The sequence below is a fragment of the Rattus norvegicus genome, chromosome 8 (genome assembly GCF_021556685.1).
Source record: "Rattus norvegicus strain SHRSP/BbbUtx chromosome 8, alternate assembly SHRSP_T2T, whole genome shotgun sequence".
NCBI classification, from domain to species: Eukaryota; Metazoa; Chordata; class Mammalia; order Rodentia; family Muridae; genus Rattus; species Rattus norvegicus.
Genome location: NC_141541.1, coordinates 103,815,670 through 103,836,718, shown reverse-complemented (window position 1 = coordinate 103,836,718; position 21,049 = coordinate 103,815,670). Strand labels below are relative to the sequence as shown.

The 21,049-nt window shown below is 38.8% G+C and overlaps 1 protein-coding gene across 14 annotated transcripts in view; it reads left to right on the top strand.

The window, feature by feature from the left end:
* U2surp (U2 snRNP-associated SURP domain containing) overlaps nucleotides 1-19,637 on the top strand; it is a 56,783-nt gene extending 37,146 nt beyond the window's left edge. For 6 of the 14 annotated variants that reach the window (XM_087562280.1, XM_087562279.1, XM_087562286.1 and 3 more), the window contains 6 exons: nucleotides 599-694; nucleotides 1,344-1,410; nucleotides 3,834-3,993; nucleotides 10,066-10,176; nucleotides 12,176-12,294; nucleotides 15,033-15,611. In XM_087562280.1, coding sequence (XP_087418406.1) covers nucleotides 599-694; nucleotides 1,344-1,410; nucleotides 3,834-3,993; nucleotides 10,066-10,176; nucleotides 12,176-12,294; nucleotides 15,033-15,171 — 692 coding nt within the window. In that variant the 3' untranslated portion in view covers nucleotides 15,172-15,611. 14 annotated transcript variants of the gene reach the window in all.
* Nucleotides 19,638-21,049: the final 1,412 nt, after the last annotated feature.

Sequence of the window (21,049 nt, the reverse complement as noted above, 5' to 3'; positions counted from 1 at the left end):
CTTTTTGTCTCAGTTGTCTGAAATTTACAGGCAACATCTTGTGTTTGTGTCTAGTCAGATGCCCAGAGTTATCTTTGTTTCTTTTTTCTCCCCTCCCCTCCAAATGCTTCACTTGTACCCAAGTTTCCTATGAAGTAGTTCCTCCACGCCAATTTTTTTTTTTTTTTTTTGCCTTTTGATAGTTAAATTTAGCCACTGCCAACTCTGGTCTGCAAATATCAAATGGAGAGTTCAAGAAAATTCATAAATTGTAGGCATCATAATCTATTCTAACAGTTGTCCTTTCATGTTTGTTTTTATTACTTTTTTAGTGTGCCTAATTTAAAAAAAGTGTGTGTGGACAAGAAAACATAGTCAATGTATAATTCAGAGCTGGTCATAGACTCGGGCACTTATTAGAGGTCTTGGGATGTGGGTAAAAGGGCTTACTTTGCTCTGCTTAAAAATTTGGTCTCAAGCAAAAAAGTGAGGTAATCATAATTCTTGTTCTTGATACTGTCAATGTTTTCCTACATGCGGACTTATTTTTATTTGCTTTTTGATAACACTATTAGTTTGAATCTCTGATATATTTAATAGCTCATCTTTCCTTCAACAGTGGATGCAGCTGAAGACTCAAAGAAGAATGAACCCATATTTAAAGTTGCCCCATCAAAGTGGGAGGCTGTAGATGAATCTGAGTTGGAAGCACAAGGTGGGTAAATTACAAACACTGAGCTTTTAAACAGTTGTGTGCTGGGATAGTGGTGTCATTGAGTAGTATAGTGCCTAGCATGTGCAAGGCATTGGGTTGGATCCCTGACACTTGGAACGGAGCGGGGGGTAGAAAATTGATTTGTTAAAATTATTGCTATCTTTGTATTTGTGTGTGTATGTTTACCTTGTGTGTAAAACCTTTGTTTTCATCCTTCAGACTCACTGTTACTATGTTTTAGTCTGTCATAAGCATTCATTTATTGTTGGTGCTCCTGTAATAATGGAAGTTTTGAGAGTAATCAAATATGCACATGCGTGCTGTGTCAAAGGAAAATGTAGATAGGAAGCAGTATGCACTTGAAATCCTCTTAGAAGGCCAGTTTCAGAGGAATTCTGATAATTCTTATTAGATTGAGTTTACACTGCCTTTCCTGGGACCATATCTGTTACATCATTTCTGACTTTGCATATAGTATAACGTATGAGAAAAGAAGATGTATAGCACATTGTTGGCTGCTGGAAGAAGAGATAAGCTTAAATAAAAGCTCCTGTAATAAAAACTTTCAGCTCTAAAGTCGGGTATTTACTATGTTGTAGGAAAAACGGCAGTTTACCTTATGGAATTACATTCTCTTTTCTCTGTGTAGCGGTGACAACTTCCAAGTGGGAGTTATTTGACCAGCATGAAGAATCAGAAGAAGAAGAAAACCAAAAGTAAGAATCTTAAGTTTTTAACATACCCAGTTCCTTGCACTTATACACTCCGTCTTTTACTAACAGGTTTGGTTGAAATAATAGTCCTTGGAGAGAATCATCTTTAGTCTCTCTCTTTTTTCCCCAGTGAATAACGAGCTTCGGTCTCTGGTCTTTACACCAGGCTTCCTCTCAGTGTGTTTTCTACATGAGGATGAATACTCCTGCCTTAAAGCTACTATTTTATCACTTGTATCTGTTTCAAATCATTGTTATCAAATACTGCTTGAGATCCACAAAAAGTGATTTTTAAAATGTTAAGTGGGAAGATTATATTCCTATCCTTGTGGGTAGTGCATTGCTAAGTACTGTTTTGTTATTTTAAATGTAAACGTGTCAGAAGAATGAAGAGTGTATACAGGGGAGCTTTGTAAGTACAAAGAAATTATAGTTTTGATAGTTTTCTCTTGTAATTACTAGAGAGTTATTTTTGACATCGTAATGGTAGGTAAATAATGTTTGCATTGATAAATTTTAGGGAGCTTCATACTTTTTACAGTCATTGCTGTGAATATTGAGTTTTACAAAGAAAGAGCTGATATAGACAGTACTAGGAAGAGACTTTTGTTTTATGAAAACTAAACAGTTGTATTCTCAGATGGGAGAAGAAAAGGGCAGCCTTTGATGTCCTAGCACAGCGTGCACGTGTGTGTGCGCTCAGCCAGCAGAGTACAGAACTGTCAGTGTGTCCTCAGAGATGCTGCTGTGACTGGAACAAGGCAGTGATGGTGAGAGAGAGACTTAGAGAGCAGGAGTGTGACTTAGCAGTGGAGATAGCTCTCTGAAACGGTAGGGTTCTAGACTTGAATGATGCACTTTAGTTCGCTTGGAACTGGGTTCATTGATTTAATTTATGTCCATGACCCCATCATTAACAGTAACTCAAAATGTTAGTTAGCATTAGCATATGTACTGTACTGGTCAGGTAACCCTTTTAATTTACAGGGAAGGGTAGAAAGTCCACCAACAAACTCCAGATCGTTAGCTTCATTTTATTTCTGAAAGCATTAGGGTTTTGGGCATAAAATTGATTTTTGTGATTTTTGTATTGCTTTTGTTTTGAGTGTATTTTAGTACTGATGTTGCAGTAATCATTGGTAGAAGCATAGGACAGTAGAAATAGAATTCATATATTTTTTTTGTTTCAATTTTCTTTTTTTTTAAATTTATTTAATACTTAATAATAATTCTTTGGTTTCTAGAATTCATATTTTTAATTTTTCATATAACTCCAAGTAAATCATGTTAACATAAGCATAGGTTTATGAAACCACATTGTAAGGAGCACTGATTTTAGGGGTTGGGGATTTAGCTCAGTGGTAGAGCGCTTGCCTAGGAAGCGCAAGGCCCTGGGTTCGGTCCCCAGCTCCGGAAAAAAAAAAAAAAAAAAAAAAAAAAAAAAGGAGCACTGATTTCCACATGGCTTTCTAGTCCTTCAGAATTTCTTACAGTTTACTACTGCTCTCTAGTGGTTGGATCAGAAATGCCTTTTTACTAGGGCTACTTCATAAAACTGTTGCATTTGCAACAGAGATAGAATTTAAAATTAGTACTTGTAATACTTGGAGAGAAATGTTAAAAATTTGTAATGAATTTAGTACAGGTTTAGGATTTCTAAATTTCCATTTTTCACAAAAATGTAGCAGGAAGCTATGGCTCAGGTTCAGAGCACTTGTTCTTAAAGACCTGCGTTTGATTCCTAGTGTGCTCATTGAAGTTCACACCCATTCCTTACTCATCTTCTGCTGTCATGGCAACAGACATGCACATGGTACACGTACATGGATGCATGCAAAATACTCATACACATAAATTAAAATTCACAGAAGGACAGACTTCATAAACATATACAGGAAAGAACTGAATGGACAACTGTAATGTAGTAGTTGAAGTTTTCTAATATTCAGACTTTATAGTCTTTACTCTAGTATTATTAAGCAAATGGGGTCCTTAAGTGTTAGATTGATTTTGTTCTATAGTGATTGTGATTAATATGTTCCAGTTTATAGTTTCTAAGGAAGGAGGGGTGAACATTTGGCTTTTAGAACAGAAACCTTCCTGAGTTTACTGAGCTGAGGAGTGTGCACTCGTTGGTGGGTCATTTTATTTCATTGCATGACAGTGTTGCAGGCTGCATTAACATGCAGGATTTATTAAAAGTGTGACTATATTATTGTGCCGAAGCTCAGCTTCTTCTGTAGAGGAAATGTTTCTCAGAACTGTCTAAAAATATTACCTGACCAGATATCTGTAAAATGTTTTATAAGTGCTTATGTGCTCTGCAGTGTCACTTAAGTTCTCAGACCATGAGAACAGATGTCCAAGTGTAAAGCACCAGGTTTCCTTTTCCCTGCTGTGACGTTCGCTGTATCCTGTTTCCAAAGTCAGGAAGAAGAGAGTGAAGATGAAGAAGACACCCAGAGTTCCAAGTCGGAAGAGCATCATTTATATTCTAACCCAGTCAGAGAAGAGATGACTGAGTCTAAGTTCTCTAAGTACTCCGAAATGAGTGAGGAGAAACGAGCTAAGCTCCGTGAAATTGAGGTTTATATTGCATTCAGATCACAACTACATGCGTAGCCTTTAACTTTCAGTGCCCAGTTACCTCCTTGGCATGCTTCTGTGCGTAGAGACCTCCATATGGGTAACCCTCTGCCTCTTAGTTCAGATGCCCCTTCCTTAGTGCTGGCCTCGTCTTTGTCTCCACATTTGCTACCTTTTGTGCGTCTCTTTCTGGTTTTGTTTATGGTATGCGTATTTTGTTTGTTAGACTTGCTTTCTTATTTGTTGAATGTCTATTTCCTATTAGGCTGCTATTTTTGTGCAGGGAGGAAAAGGATGTGTCTGTCCTGTTTGAATGCATCCGTGTATGGGCAGCCTCTGAGGAAGTGGGTTCCAAGGAATAGGATTGATCATGTAGGAAACCGATTTAATTTTGTTTGAATGCATACCATATGACAAGAAAAAGTAAAGTATTTTCTGGCACATTCAAGTTAGGTTTACATTTTATTAATTATAGTGATTTATTTGAAAGGTTTAGTGATAGGGTATAGAGTATATTGCCTAAGTCTCTTTTTCTGGATTTTTTTTTATTTACATTTCAAATGTTATTTCCTTTCCTGGTTTCCCAGCTATAAGCCCTCAATCTCATCCTGTTTCCCTTCTGTAAGGGTGTTCCCCCTCCCTAAACACCCCCCTTTCTGCTGCCCCCCTGCCCCCCGATGTTCTCCTGCACTGGGGGATCAAGCCTTGGCAGGACAAAGGGCTTCTCTTCCCCTTGGTGCCCAACAAGGTCATCCTCTGCTACATATGCAGCTGGAGCTGTGGGTCTGTCCATGTGTACTCTTTGGATGGTGGTTTAGTCCCTGGGAGCTCTGGTTGGTTGGCATTGTTGTTCTTATTTTCAGTTCCTTCAATCCTTTCTCTAACTCTTCCAATAGGGACCCCATTCTCAGTTCAGTGGTTCGCTGCTAGCATTCACCTCTCTGTATTTGTCATGCTCTGGCTGAGCCTCTCAGGAGACAGCTATTTCAGGCTTCTGTCAGCATGCACTCCTTGGATTCATCAATATTATCTAGTTTTGGTGGCTGTATATATATATATGGGCTGTATACCCAGGTGGGGCAGGCTTGAAAAGGCCATTTCTTCAGTCTCTGCTCCAAACTTTGTCTCCATATCCCCTTCTATGAATATTTTTGTTCCCCCTTTTAAGGAGGACTGAAGCATCCGCACATTGGTCATCCTCCTTCTTGAGCTTCATGGGGTCTGTGGATTGTATCTTGGGTAATCCGAGCTTTTGGGCTAATATCCACTTATCAGTGAGTGCATGCCATGTGTGTTTTTTTGTGATTGGGTTACCTCACTCAGGATGATATTTCTTTTTTTTTTTTTTTTTTTTTTTTTCTTTTTTTCGGAGCTGGGGACCAAACCCAGGGCCTTGCGCTTACTAGGCAAGTGCTCTACCACTGAGCTAAATCCCCAACCCCAGGATGATATTTCTAGTTCCATCCATTTGCTTATAAATTTCATGAAGTCATTGTTTTTAATAGCTAAGTAGTACTCCATTGTGTAGATGTACCACATTTTCTGTATCCATTCCTCTGCTGAAGGACATCTGGGTTCTTTCCAGCCTCTGGCAATTACTGCTATGAACATAGTGGAGCATGTGTCCTTTTATTAGCTATGTATAACTATATGTGAGTTTCATGACATTTTCATGCGTGGATATAAGGTTTTTTGATCATACTCAACTGTCATTACCTTCTTTTATCCCTTGCCCCACTTTCTCCCATTGAGCCTTTTCCTGTTTCCAGTCAATCTTTTACTTTCTTGATGTGTGTATGTGTGCGCGCGCGTGCATGTGCATGTGCATGTATGTGTTTTCCTGGGGTTGTGGATCTCTGCTAGAGTAGTTGTTTTAGCATGCAAAAGACTTCAATCCTCAGGTCTGGGTGGGAATAGGTTATAGAACTAAAGATTACATTCAGTTACATTCAGTGAAAATATGTTTTCTTGGTAATTGGAGTTATAATGCCAGTATAGGGCTGGGGAGATGACTCAGTGGGGAAAGTGCTTGCCACCAAGTCTGATGACCTGGGTTTGATGGCCATTACACACATGGCAGAAGAGCAGAACCCAATTTGACCTCCAGTTGAAATCCTGTGGCATATATTTGGGGCACACAAACACAAATAAATGTTAAAAATAATGGCAGTAGACTGTCTAACTTTTAAAATGATGTTTCCTTATTAATATAAAGAAAAGAAAAGCCCATAAATAGCATTTAGTTGTTAGCTGAGCTTCTAAGCATTATCATTTTCAAATTCTCTATATAAGCATGTGGTATGTATAGCTTGTATATACACACACATAGCTTATATATGCACTGTATGTGTGACCTGTTGTAATTATTCCTTAGTTATTTCTTAAGCTTGCATAGTACCTATCTCATGATTAGAAAGATAGCCAAATTCTAGATTTAAGATGCAGGTTTTAGCTTCATCTTGGTGTTGGCTAAATTATTTTCCATTGTTCCTCTGAGACATTTAAGTCATGGAACAGAGCTTCACCGCTGTAGCAGGTTCGAATTAGAACTTGGGGCTCACAAACTTGTCTCACACTTTCTTACCCTGCTTCCCTGTCTTCTTACCAGTTTTTGTTTTAAAATTCAGTGATGTATTAGAGATCCTTTAAGTAAAGAATACAGTTCTATATTAGTTTCTCTAGGTAGTTTTATTATGTACTATATCTTATACTATAGTTTTTCTTCTCGAAAGCTATCCTTTACTCAAATGCATGCTAATAAAAATACCTAACAGTTAAACATACCTGAAACCTGTAATTAATATAAACTAAAGGATTTGTAATATTCTCTATAAAAATACTTGAAAACCTATAGCCATGTATTGTGCTGACTAGATGTCACTTAAGTGTTGTAGGTACCTAGGTCATTGCTATCTTTTCCTGTGTTGCTGCTCCTGGTTTTACCAGCAAAAGATGGAGCAGGTGGCTAGGAGCCAAGTGGAAGGGCTTTGGTGATGGTGGTGGTGGTGGTGGTGGTGGTGGTGGTGGTGGTGGTGTGGTGCTGGTGGTGCTGGTGAGGAACCTTTCCTTCATTTTTCTAACAAAAGAAGGGCTATTAAAGTGAGGGGTGGTGCCAAGTTGTGGTTTCTGCTGTGGCAACAGGAATGACTTAATCCTTGTATGGACTATTTTGTGTTGAGAAGTGTTCTCATTCTTTATGAGTATCTTAACTTGTATTTGGCCTTAGTTAGACCCTGTTATTAGAAACTTTTAATGTGGCATTTTATAATGGTTTTGAAAAATATTTTCAGCCATATTTGATGGCAGATGCCTGTAATCATTGCAGTTGAGAAACAGACACTAGGAATTACGTTTCATTCTAGGTTGGCCACATAATGAAACTCTTATAAAAAGGCTGAGAGATAGTACGTCTGTAAAGTGCTTGCCATGTGATTTAAAGACCTGAGCTAGATTGCTAAACCCACGTGGTAACAGGGCTTGATACCGTGCACCTGCTGTGGCAGCGTGAACCGGAAGTTGCATAGTTCCTGACCAGCAACCCATCCTAATTGCTGAGCCCAGGTCCCAGTGGCCCCAGGTTGCTGGCTATCCTAAGGAACAGTGAGGTTGACCTCAAGCTCACACACATATACAATTAGAAGAAAATTCTCTCCTAACATTCAATTTGCTGTTTACTTGGTTTTGGTTTCACCCAGTGAACTCAGGTGTGGTATTTGCATTGTCCTGTCTTTTCCCTCAACTTCAGCATCAAACTGTCTCATTAAAACATGGAAAGTGCAAAGACTAATTTTAAGATTTTTGAAGGAAAAGATGGAGAGAACCTTAAGTCTCTGGTTTATAGAACCCTGCTATGGAAATGAATTAGGCAGAAAAAGGACAACAATCAAGAACGTACAAGATACAGTCTCTGAGTTCAAACCCTGTGAAAATACTGCTTTGATTTACAGGACAGGAGAGGATTATGCCATCTCTCCAGTGCTCAGGCTTCATTTCTGGAATGCTTTAGTAGCAGATAGTCTATTTAATGGTCTATCAATTCACACAGAGTTGGGTGTTAGCCTGGTGTGGTCTTCTCCTAAGGAAAACAAGCTGAACCAATGTGGAATGGCCCTGTGCTTCTCTTCTCTCCCTGCCCCACCGCTTTCCTTCTCTTGAGTGAAGAGGACTGTTGCCTGTTACATTTCATGAACATCTAAACTCCCTGGACAGAGAGGCAGTTTTTATTTTAATAATTTTATAATGTCTTTGTGTGTGTACGCATATGTGCAGGAGGACATGGCAAGAGAGGAGAAAGCAGGTGCCTGTGTGGAAGTTAGGTCAACTTCAGGGGTCGCTTCTCTCATACCTTGCTGAGGCAGGGTCTTGTTATTTCGGCCACACTGTATGCTCCAGGATAAATGCCTAGCAGACTTGCCAATGATTCCCTATCTGCCTCATATAGTGCTAGGAGTACTACAGACACGGTCACTGGGTCACCAGGCTCAGGTTCTAGGGTTGAACTTAGGTTGTCAGCCTTGCGTGACAAAGATTTTTATCTTCTAAGCCATCTTTCCAACCCCAGTTGTCTTACTTTAGAATATATCATGAATTTATTGGCTTTTGAAAAGTTTTAAAATTATATGTATTATTTGTATATGTGCCACATATACATGTCACAGCAGTCAAATGGCAGTTAAAAATAACTTGTGGTTGTCTCTTTTAGCCCTACAGGTTCTTGAGCTCAAAGAGACCATCAGGCTTGGCATAGGCACCTTTACCCACTGAGCCATCTCACTGGCCCACAGTTAGCTAGCTCTTTTAGTGGTCTTCACAGAACTGTAAAACAAATTTTAGTCAGGCATGGTGGTGCATCCCTGTAATCACAGCACCTAGGAGGATTACAGGTTTGAGGTTAGTCTAGAATACATTCCAAGACATTGTCTTCAGGAGTAGAGGTGATCAAAATATTTAACTCTCTAGAGTAAAATATGAAATTTTACCCTTTGTTGTATTTTCTTTCTCTGTTACTGATTTTTGCAAAGTTGGTTAATTTTTTAGGGGGTAGGTGGAGGTGGGTACAGACTTTAGATTGTTATCCATTGCAAGTGTGTGTAAATCTGTGAGCGTTGTGTATAGCTAGCCAGAAATCTTGGGATGAACATATTGAAGTGGTCTACTAGCATGTTACAGGGAATATTCATCATATAAATGGCTTAGGTCGTTCTAAGTGATTCATTTTAAGAAATAGAATAAAATAGGAAATTCTGATCTTTTTAAAGTCAGTATTGACTTTAAAATCCTAGCACTTGGGAGACAGAGGGTCTCTATGGGTTTGAGGCCAGCCTGGTCCTCAGAGCAAGTTCCAGAGCAGCTAGGGTACTGTTACATAGAGAAATCCTGTATCAAAAAAGCAACAAAACAAGACAAAACCCCATAGTGTCAGTATTTATACTCTTATTGTTTTAGAGGTATATTCTGAATTTGGTTGAACCCTTTGTGTTTTGATGGTCAGTGGTTACCCTGTGCTATAAATAGAGTAGCGTCTTCACACTGTGCATAGGTGTATTTTGTTCTGAGGAGCTGTGACTAGAGCATCATCATTGTTTTATTATTGCTTTTAACCTATGTCTTGCTGACTCTTAAATCTTGCTCCACATATGCTTGTCTGTACTTATCTTTTTTCTTCTAATTCTTAACTAGATAATACATGTATTGTTAACTGTGAGGTGAACATGTATGTTCTTTTTTTTTTTTTTTTTTTTTTTTTTGGTTCTTTTTTTCGGAGCTGGGGACCGAACCCAGGGCCTTGCGCTTCCTAGGCAAGCGCTCTACCACTGAGCTAAATCCCCAACCCCTAACATGTATGTTCTTAAGGATGTGAAGCCATCTTTGGTTTTAGCACTCTCCTGGCTGTCTGAGAACATGTGTGCTGCTGGTGTTTGATGGCCTGAATTTTGTGTGGTGGGCTTGTCTGACAGACTTTATACTGAGATAATATTTGACTGAGTCCTAATCACTTAGTGCTTTGCTATAGGAGAAATGCTTGAAAAAATTGTGGCAGAAAATTCTTATTTAAAATGTCTTATTTTACAGCTAAAAGTTATGAAGTTTCAAGATGAATTGGAATCTGGAAAGAGACCAAAAAAACCCGGCCAAAGCTTCCAGGAGCAAGTAGAACACTACAGAGATAAACTGCTGCAGCGAGTAAGGGATAACTGTTCCTTACCAAAGCTACTTGTTGGTCTCTGGACTATTGTGATAACAGCATTCCAGATGATAGCCTTTGATACATGTACACTGAATGACAATTAGAGATACTTTATTCTGGATACTGCTCATAGATTAGACAGTCTTTTAGATTAAGAACAAACTTTCAGAACCGGAAAACCCCATGGGAAGACATTACATTGATGATAGTAAGAAACCAAACTAGGAAGTCACACAGATGGAGATGGAGACGGGCTTGCTGTTGAGAAGGAGCAAGAAGGGAGAACGCCTACCTACCACTCCGGGAGTTCCGGGCTTCAGTGCAGTGTCCAGGGCACCACTCCAAGGGCCCCGTGTGCTGCCTGTTGAGTGCCCAGACTTCTGTTGGAACTGCTGTTTTATCCTGTACCTTGACTGTCATGACAATGGTAATAGGAGTATGAAATGAGAAAGGGCATGCCCAAGAGCTTACACTTACAGAATTGGTGGCAGGGAGCTGCCTGGTAAAGTCACTCGAGCTATGCGGACCTAGGGATCCCATGCCATTTCTGCTGTGTGCCGCAGGGTTTTCTTTAGTAGATCATAGCTAGTGTCAGTATTTTTGATCTGTGGTGTTGTCAGAATAAGTCAGTTGAAAATAGTTTAACTACAGTTTGTATAAAATGCAGTCAGTCTGGAAAATGTATGCTACACATCATTAAGGGAAGTTGATCTCTGTGATGTAGTTGGAGAAAAGAAAAGTGAGATTTATAACTTTGTGCTGGTTGTCCCTGCCCCTTGAGTCCCTTCAGCCATGGTGTCAGGTTATTAGTGTGCCTGGAAGATTACATGTTGAGATGTTCCCTGCATCTCAGTGGCAACAAACTAAAAATAGATAACACGTCAATTACAGTTTAGTCTCCTATATACCGTGACTGTTAATTGGAAACAAGATTTTGTTCTTAGGAGGCATATGCTGAAGGTCAGCTAACTACGGTCTGTAAATACATTTACTAGAGCACAGCTATTGCCTCTTCACTGGGTAGGATCTGTGGTTTCTTGTCGCTGTGGTGCAGTTGAACAGCGTTAAAGGATTGACCTGGAAGACACAATGGGTTCTTTTGGTCTGGCTCTGTAAAAAGTTTGCCAGTGTGTAGTTATAAGATTTTTTTTTTCACTTTTTAAAAATGAGAAGCAGTTAAATCAACATTTTTTATGTGTGCCAGTCATAAATTCCATTTCTGTTTTTAAAGAACTAAGTTGGTTCAGTGTCTTAGGCACTACTTTACTTATTCTATCATTAATAGAAATTAGAATTTCATGGGAAAGTGGCAGTTAGGAGAACTAGAGCTAAGCATTTATTTTTTTTGGTTTATATAATTATGTAATCAGTTTCTAAGTTAGGATTAAACTTCTTTTTATAATTACTTATAAAACCTTTGATAAGAACTCATTTATTAAGAGTCTGCTATATTTAGGTAGAATTGCTTTCTTCAGTATGTGATGAGAAGGCCGTGTTAGCTTTTTCTGTGTGTTTGTCTCTTCCTTCTCTACCCTTCCCATCTTCCTCTTTCCTTCCCCTCTCCTTACTTGTCCTTCCACTTTGTTGTGGTAGGAATGAAGAGGGGCGGAGCTCTTTGAGTTCCTGACTGTCTGTTGTGACTGTGGCCATTGCACTGGACCTTTCTGAGTCCAGTGCTCTGTATCTAGAGTGAGAGTAATGGTGTTGTAAAAGGTCACATAATGGTTGGTACATGGGGAATTGTTACCGTATTATTTGGATATGATAAACAGTAAATATTTAGCTGCTGTACAAGGATGATGATGATGATGATTTAGTTGATAAGAAATGACTAGTTGACTGAAAAGGTAGATGCTTTTTGAAAATGAGATCATCCTTTAATTAGTATTTTAAAAATTCCTAAAAGAAAAAAATACGGTTAAATACATGGGATAACCTAGAATGATATATTTCTTTAAGGAACTAAATATTTTTTTTTTAAAAAAAACAAAACAGGAGAAGGAGAAAGAATTAGAAAGAGAACGAGAAAGAGACAAAAAAGATAAAGAAAAATTGGAATCTCGATCCAAAGACAAGAAGGAAAAGGATGAATGTACTCCAACGAGAAAAGAGAGGTATGGCACATGATAGGTAATCTGCTTTATTTTAAGATTTGGAGTGCTGTTTGATTTTAAGGTATTGCCATTATCAGTATCAACAAACCATAGGAAGTTTTCACAATAAACATGTTTGACTTTGCCTGTAGGAGGCGGAGTTAGCTGAGACTCAGGGCTGTTGGTTGCTACTTGGCTTAAGTAATTAGGACATCATCTCTTTACTTGGTTCATATGGTATCTTAGCCTTAATTCACGGCAGGAATTCAGTTACACTATCAGGTATCAACCTCACGGCTTAAGTAACAGCTTGTTGTATCTCCTGTTGCTGCCACTGTAGGCATCTTCTTTTCTGTTTTGAAAGGAGACCGGGGATAGAAGAGATCGTGACTTGCTTATCATGTTAAGTCATTTGTTTCAGCTTTTCTCTTTTGAGTTTTTTAACTTTAACTTTTCATTTGTTTAGTTGGGGGAGAGGGGTTTATGCTTGCCACTGTATCCTGTGGAGTCAGAGACACTTGTGGGGTTGGTTCTTTCCTTCTGCCTTGTAGGTCCCAGAGGATCAGACATAGTAATAGTTGGACAGTGATGACGATGGTGATGAAGTGATAGCTCTCGTGCTCTTACGTGCTGAGTCACCTCATGTTTCTTACTTTTGTGGTTTTAAGTGCCTAAGTGTAGTGAAGCCTTTGCCTTAGTAAACAGAACCAAAGTTTTCCACATTACAAAGAGTGGTTGCAAATGAGAAACCTGGCTTACTCTGTATGTACTTATAAATAACAAAGTTATACTAACTGGTCTTTTCTGTCTTGATTATGTATAGAACTTGGCTATGTGTACAATTTTTTTTTTATAGAAAAGTTACAAAAATCGTGTAGATAATCCGTCTGTACCTTCCACTCACATGTTCTACCTACTCAAATGCTTCCATTTCTTTTAGTTCACTTCACCTCCAAGCAGCTAGTTATAATTAGCCAGCACAGTGTCCTGGGCTCTGCATTGTATCATTTAGCTGTAGTAAAAGAACCACATTAACAAATTAGCTTTGAAAAAATACACATTCATTGTTTTCCAATGCAGAAAGATCAGACTTACTTCATCTTCCTACTAATCATTACAGCAAAAGAAAACTGAATTTAGTTGAGTTCATTTGTTTTTGGGCAAGCTGTCTAAAGACTTACTTGTTCATTAAATAAAGGACAATTAACATTGTTGGAAAATGAGACTAAAATGGCTAGTGAGAGTTAAGTCAGCATACGCTGGGAGACACTGGTAGCTAGTTAGTAAAATTTACAGCTGGAATGCCTAGGTCTTTGCCACTTAGGGAGTTTGTATGTGCTTTGTTTTGTAGGAAGAGACGACATAGCACCTCCCCCAGCCCATCTCGAAGTAGCAGTGGTCGACGAGTGAAATCCCCATCACCCAAATCAGAGCGGTCCGAACGGTCAGAAAGGTCTCATAAAGAAAGCTCTCGGTCCAGGTCCTCTCACAAAGACTCCCCTAGAGATGCTAGCAAAAAAGCCAAAAGGTCAGTTGTGCCTGTGTCAGTTACCACTTAGATAATTCCACAAGCTTCAGAGTAATGTGCGTGCCACTTTTTTTTTTAACCATTTGAGAAAAACAGAGAAATGGCATTCTTGTGTTATCCCTCTTGTTCCCCTCGGTTTTTGTCACGGTTCAAGTATAGAAGAAGTCTAGCAAGTTAAAAACTGACCAAGGATTTTCATATGTCCACATTTGGGGGTTGGGGAGCTGTGTTTATTCTTTTCTTTATTTCTATATAATAAATAGAGTTTGTCAAAGCTGAAAAAGAACACCCCTTCCCTACAGAAATAAGTGTTTGGGTAGGGAGATAGAATACTGTTTATTGTCTCCAGTGTGTTCTTTAACAGTTTATATATTTAAGTTCAGCCTTTTTATTTGATGTCACACAGGGGCCTTTTCTTCACAGCTGCACCTGAGTTTATATGCTAATACTTCATTATCATAATCATAGACTTTCTCCTTTTCCCACTTGTACGCACGTGTGTATGTGTAGATGTATATGTATGTGTATTTTTATATATATAAAACTTAACAACATTTCTGGTGTCAGGTGTAGTGGCAGATGCCATTAATCCCATTCATTACCTGGAGGCATAGGCTGGCTAGGGCTACATAGTGAGACCCTGTATCACAAACACCAAATTATGTTGTTTATATTATAAATGATGGCCTTGAATGAAAATATTTATCCCTCAAAATTATAGAATACGCAGCTTCTTTGCTTTTCAGGTTGCATGGATGTTTTAGTTGACTCTTTGTATTTTATCTTGTGGATAAGAGGTTCAAATAGGGGGGGAGGGGTAATCAGTTACCTGGAGAGCTTATTAAAAACACACACATTCTCACTGGAGCAGGATAAAGGCTCAGAAATCTGTCTTTTAAAACAAATACTGTGGGGTTGGGGATTAGCTCAGTGGTAGAGCGCTTGCCTAGTAAGCTCAAGGCCCTGGGTTCGGTCCCCAGGTCCGGAAAGAAAAAAAAAAGAGAGAGAGAGAAAAAGCCAGTCAACCATTATAAAACAAATACTGTACTGATTACTCATGAATATAAGTATAAAATAAATCCATGTGTGTATACATAGTAAAGAATACATTTGAGTTGGCTGTTTTATTTAGTTAGTGGCTTATACGCCCTCTAACGGCTCATTTTAAGCCGTGTAAGAATGTGAGCAGTTTGGTAGCTGGTTCTTAAGCATTGTTCTTGCTTGTTTACAGGTCACCGTCTGGTTCAAGGACACCTAAAAGGTCTAGGCGGTCTCGGTCTAGGTCCCCGAAGAAGTCAGGGAAGAAATCCAGATCTCAGTCCCGGTCTCCACACAGGTCTCATAAAAAGTCAAAGAAAAACAAACACTGACATATATTTTTAAGATGCTGTCACTTATTGGAAATGCAAGTTTGTTTTGTGCCTGAATGGTTTTTTTTTTTGTTTTGTTTTTTTAATAAAAAAAAAAAAACCATACACACAAAAACAAGAAAAATTCTAATGAAAGAGCATTCCTGGGTTTGTTTGTTTGTTTGTTTGTGAATGCATGTGTAAACTCATGAGTAACTGCACCTGTAGACCTGTCATTGTTTTATATTGTATAAATTACTTTTGTTGTGGCTGTTTTCTCAAGATGAAATTTTTATTGTGCTAATGAATTTCATCAGAAATGTGTACAACGGATCTGCTGGCAGTAGTAGTATTTTGTTTTAGGATGTTGTGACTTAGACACATAATACAGATGTCTTCCCCCCCTTTTGTAGCTTTGACAATTTGAATTAGATTTCAAATAAAATCTGAACAGAAAACTATAATGTTGTTTTTTTGCCCAGTTGGTGACACCAAGTCCCTTAAAGACCTACTAAGTGAATTTGGCACCATTGCTGTTTCTTATCCCTAGTGCACTTTACAAACTCCAGTGTTCAAGTAGCTAGTGTTTTATAGTTACTAAAGTGACTTCCAAAAGTTAAGGGACCCAGCACTCCTGTTTGGTAGGTTTTGCTTATCCATTTCTGGAAAAAGGGTTTCAAACCCAGAGATGAGAGGGCTCGAGTGAGAGGGTACGGTGTGCATCTGTTACTGTAGTGCCTGGTTCAAACGCCCTTTCTCAAAGAAGCAATGTGACTTCAAAACACTCAGCCCATCTTCAGAGCAATTAATGTATTTAGGGTTAATTTAATTTTTATCTTCTATCATGAAACAAGTTTATTTATAAAAGGTTTTATAAAAACAGTTTACCATAGAATTCTTTTGTATAATAGTTGCTTTTTTATAATTGTCTGTAGGTTATCTTTAAAACACTGGTATCATGATATTTGTACAAATTTGTTTGAAACAGCTTTTTGATTTGAAGGATTTGGTTTGGAGTACAGCTTTAAATAAAAATTGAAAAAATTAAATGGTTTTCAGGTAATTTTAACATTCAATGATTTATAAATTTAAGTAAAAAGTTGACTTAAGTCAGAGTTGAATTCTAACAGGAAGAACTTGGCAGTGGCCTGGGGAAGCAATAGGAAACCTTGTGAATGTCGATCCCAGCCCCGCAGAGAGTATAGTGTAAAGGAGGTGTGGACTTGAGTCGGCCTCAGGGTCTGTCAGTCTTGCTTTCAGGTTTGCATCTAGGTACTATGTGCAGTGTTTTGTGTTTTTTTCGGTAATAATGGATTGTTCGGATTTAACTTATTCTTTTAAAATCGTTTCACCTTGTTTACTTAATCTTGCCCAATCACAAAATAAGGCGTCTTCTCCCCGTGATTTGGGGAGTAGTCATATCAGCTGTACATAGAGTAAGGCATGTCTTTTCCTTCTCCAACACATCTACAGCAGCTTTCGAGATGAGCCAGTCACACTGCTTTACATCGTGGTTCTTAGCATGAAAATATTCAGTCCTTTGTTTACCTCCTCTATTAGGAAATGCTAATTCCTTAAAGTTGCTCAGAATAATTAATGTGAACATTTGGTGCTGATCCTTAAAGATCTATATAAATACAGCCATTACAAGCAGAACACATTTTCCTCCTGTGTTCATTGTCTGGGAGAATGGCATTTTATATCTTTCTTTTAAGAAAAATAGTGTCCAATTGCCGTTAGTTGTGGTTTCCTCATTCCCTGAGTTTTTAGGTAGACAAAGAAATAATTGGTCAGAAAGTGGTTTTCTTTTTTTCAGGCAAGTTACGAAGGGTAGTTACTTTTCTCTCTTGATTACAACATTTTAGCTTGGTTTTGGGTGTTTATTTGTAGTGTTTTCTACTTCATTAGATCCATGTTGTAGCTATTATAGTTAATTTTGGAATGGATAAAACCGGCTTTCTTTTGGGTAGGCAGACAGTTACTTGACCTGATAGAATGAATTTTGGAGTTCTTTAATGTATATATTAGGTTGCGTTGGATTTTGTTTTCTTGAATTGTAAATAGCATTAACTAGATTATTTCCCATTTTTCTTTATGAGGAACCATCTAGAATAAGCTGTTAAAATTCACAGTGGATTCATACACTTGTTATCCCAGCATTGAGGCTACGTGACTATATGCTCAGGAGTTGAGACCACCTTGGGCAGCAGAGAGATCCTGTCTCATAAACAGGGATCAGAAATGGGTCTTACAAGAAGGAAGCTGTTCTACATATTTTTAATTATAGCTTAGTTTTCATATCTAAAGAACACTTAGCATAATTTCTGTGAGTTAAATATTCATAAATGATCTGAGAGTTATAGGAAAGATGGTAACCGCTATGTACCGCACAGCTGTTGGCCTCTACTAACCACGTGTGTGAGGAGACGCTCTGTTCATCACAGCGTTCCTCACACAGGGATTCCCTACCACCCGATGCCATTGCACTTCTCTCTACATGGGGTAGAAGTGACATGTTGGCTGCTTTCTTACCAAAGAGAGAGACCTGAGACTAACAAGGATTGTGAGGGTAGTTTTTGTATTTTCGTTTTCCTGGGAGTCAGCATGTGGGGGATTCTCACTGTGGTGAGCTAGAGGTTAAGGGACTAGTGAGGCACAAAGCCATGATCCCAAAGGATCCTTTTATTTGGTTCACAGTATTTTTGGCTTTTTTTTTTGCTAAATTTTGCAGAAATTTCTTTCTCTATGCTGACCTAATTTTCTTCATTGAGACCATTCCTATGAGAACTGTATTCTAGTTAAAGAGTGTTGAGAGAAATACTTGCTTCTGACCTCTGTGTTTTTCCCATTCTTTAATATTCTTGAGTGCTTGAAAAATACCTTAAAAGAAATTCTGTTCATGATCAAATATAGGTTTATTAGAAATACCCTATACACTTTTGCCTTGACGGTGGTATAAGTTCTGAGAAGTTGCATGATCATGAAAATAGTTGATTATGGTTAAAAATAAATAGATAAACCTGTTGCCAGAATGAGTTAACCTATTATGACCACAGCTGTGTGATTTCTTTAGCAGAGAAAGTCGTCTTCAAAAATCAACTACCGCTTTTCTAACACTGCATTTTCAAAATAAGCTAGTGTTTGTTGTTTTCTCTTCTGACTTGTAGTGGGCAAGCCTACAAAGACTTGAATGCAGGTATTCGTGAAGACAGAATAAGTTTAAAGGGTCTTGTGATGAAAAGCTCACATTTAACAAAATGTTTAGGGTTTTCACACTTTCACGTGCATGTTTTGGAATAGATTTTAGGGAGTGTTTATCATCATTTTGGACTTTTTCCTGTTTTTGTTACCAACTTCCTAAGATTTAGCTAATAGAAGAAGACAAATCCCAGGGAAGTGTAGTGGTAGAGTAAGGGGTGGGAATGTGCTGCTGTTCAAAGTGAGCCTTGTTCCATTGTTCAAATGTCGATGCCTCCTGTATCCAGTACCACCTCCTGCAGTTCTAATGTAAATGGTATGTGTATATGTATAGTTTTGTAGAGAAAACGTCCTCGTTCACTTTCATATGTAATTGTGCTTAGAGTATCAGCGGTTTTTATCCTTTTTACTTCAGGCTCTTGTATGTTGAGTCTCTGAAATAGCAGAGAAGACAGATTTGTAGAATGGCTCAGCCGAAGTGCCCTGCAGTGGGACAGATGCCATGGAAGGCTAGTGGGCTGCCTTCTGGATGAGACTGGCACCGTATCGTTCTCTACGGAAAGATCAGTTGCAAGCAAAGTGTGTAGAATTCACTTGTTTTTCTTTTAACTTTTAATTACTTAAATAAAATCCATTGTTTCATAGTAAATGTAGACTGCGTATGGAATTTTCTGTGTAGTTTTCTAACGGGAATTCTATGTGGCCATCTAGCTTTCAGCAGTTTCCTCCCATGCAGACTGGTGATGGGAGGAGCTTTGTCTGTTCGCTGTAGCAACAGAGCCACTATGTTTTACGCACTTAAACTCTCACCAGATAGTTTCATGATAGGTGATTCCCTACTAATTAGGAAATTTCACACCCTTATTTTCTTTGTTAAGGAAGTCTGTTCTGTTTATGTCACCGAGGAAAACAACAATGGCTATCTCACCACCAACCTATAAATATCAGCTCGTTATTATACCTGTTTTGTTTTTAAACATAACATGGCGTCATCACACTAAAACCTCCGGGTTCCTTTTTAAGGTTTTGTTTATTTTTAGTTGTGATAAAATGCTCTTGACAGGATTTACCATCTGAAGCATTTTTGACTGTACCATTTGCTGGTGTTAGGTGTGCTCACATTGTTGTGTGACCAACCTCTATAACGCTTTCATTGCAAAACTGACACTGTACCTGAGTCTCCTCTCCTCTGCCTGCCCTGTAGCCACGGTCTACTTTGTTGCTGTTTGGCTAATCTAGAAAGTGAAATATAAACATCATTTAATTAAAATTCTTTACCGTTTGTACAACTTGGTGTGCTCTGTGGTCTCTTTAGTGGTTTGTATGATGTCATTTCACACCAGCACGTCATAGCCCGGGATGCTACTGAAATACACTGAGGAAGAAGCGAACTGACTTGGACACCGCACTGGATTAGTACTAACGGACATGCTCGGACGCTTGTCTGGTTTCTTTATTGCCCTTCGGAAAGGCGTGGCTTTAGTACTTGCCAAGCTCTGTGTTTGCTTTGATACTTACTTTCTACCAGAAGAGGGGAAGATAAGTCGCTGATTGTGGTTTTTTTTTTTAAGGTTGTTTTCCCTGTTTTAGGAAACACAGCATTTTCAGATCGCTTTAGAGCGGACGTCCTTTTGTATCATTAAAACTTGAAAACTTGGCGTTGTGCGACGTGTAGCAGTGAGGAGGAGGCAGAAGAGCCTCGGCTATGGACTCGTGGTGTGGGCGGTGATGTTTTTTCTCACCTAGAAACTGAGGGTGATAACTTTAGTTACTGTGAGGTGTACACTACTGGCACAGGGCTGTCTTTAGTGACACTTAATACACACTCTGATGTGGTGGTACACACCTTTAGTCCCAATTAGAGGCAGGGAAGTTTGAGGCCAGCCTGGTCTACATAGTGGGTTTCAGGCTAGCCAGAGTTACATGGTAAGATCCTGATTCAAAATAAGAACAATATAAAGTAAAAATACCTCTTGTCAGTTGTGTGGAATTCCACTAGTCAAGATGTCTAGAAGGAGTTCTGACCATGAGCGGCTGAAACATGGTGTGGGATGAACCTGGTCAAGGATGGTGTGGGATTTGCTGTACAAGTTCAAGGTTTATAAAAGATCTACACAGATTAACAGAGCTGAGCTAAGATATGCACTGTACATAAGATTGACAATAAAGCCCCCTAAAGAAAGAAAGAAAGGATAAGCGGGTGTGATCACATTTGTGTTTTATGTATATTTGCAAGTCGGAGTCTGTAGCTTCAGATTAGGCAAGAAGAAATGTGCCCTACAACTGCTTTGAGAAGAGATCTGTGACTATATGGAGTTTGAAAAGGAACCCACACTTTAGATGCTATTCAGAAATGACAGCTTTGAGGGAGTGTCCTCAGGACTTTGGCAAAGCTCCTTTGGAGTTTACTACAATGTAAGTGAGGAATCTGGGGGAGCCACCTGATTGAAGGCATCATGTGCTGGCTCCCTAGAGTGAAGCACTACACTGAGTAAAGCCTCACTGCAGACAGCCGCTGAACAGCCCCGTTCTGAGAAGTGGTACTGGTCGGGGTTATTGTCTGTTCCAGCGTATTTTACAACACTGGGATACTGGGTATGACCAGTCTATTTAAGGGTTCAGGAAACTGCTGTTCATCAAATTTGCTGTGCTGCCATTGCAATAAAGGCTGGTGTATCTTCACAGGCCTCTCCCGTGAAGT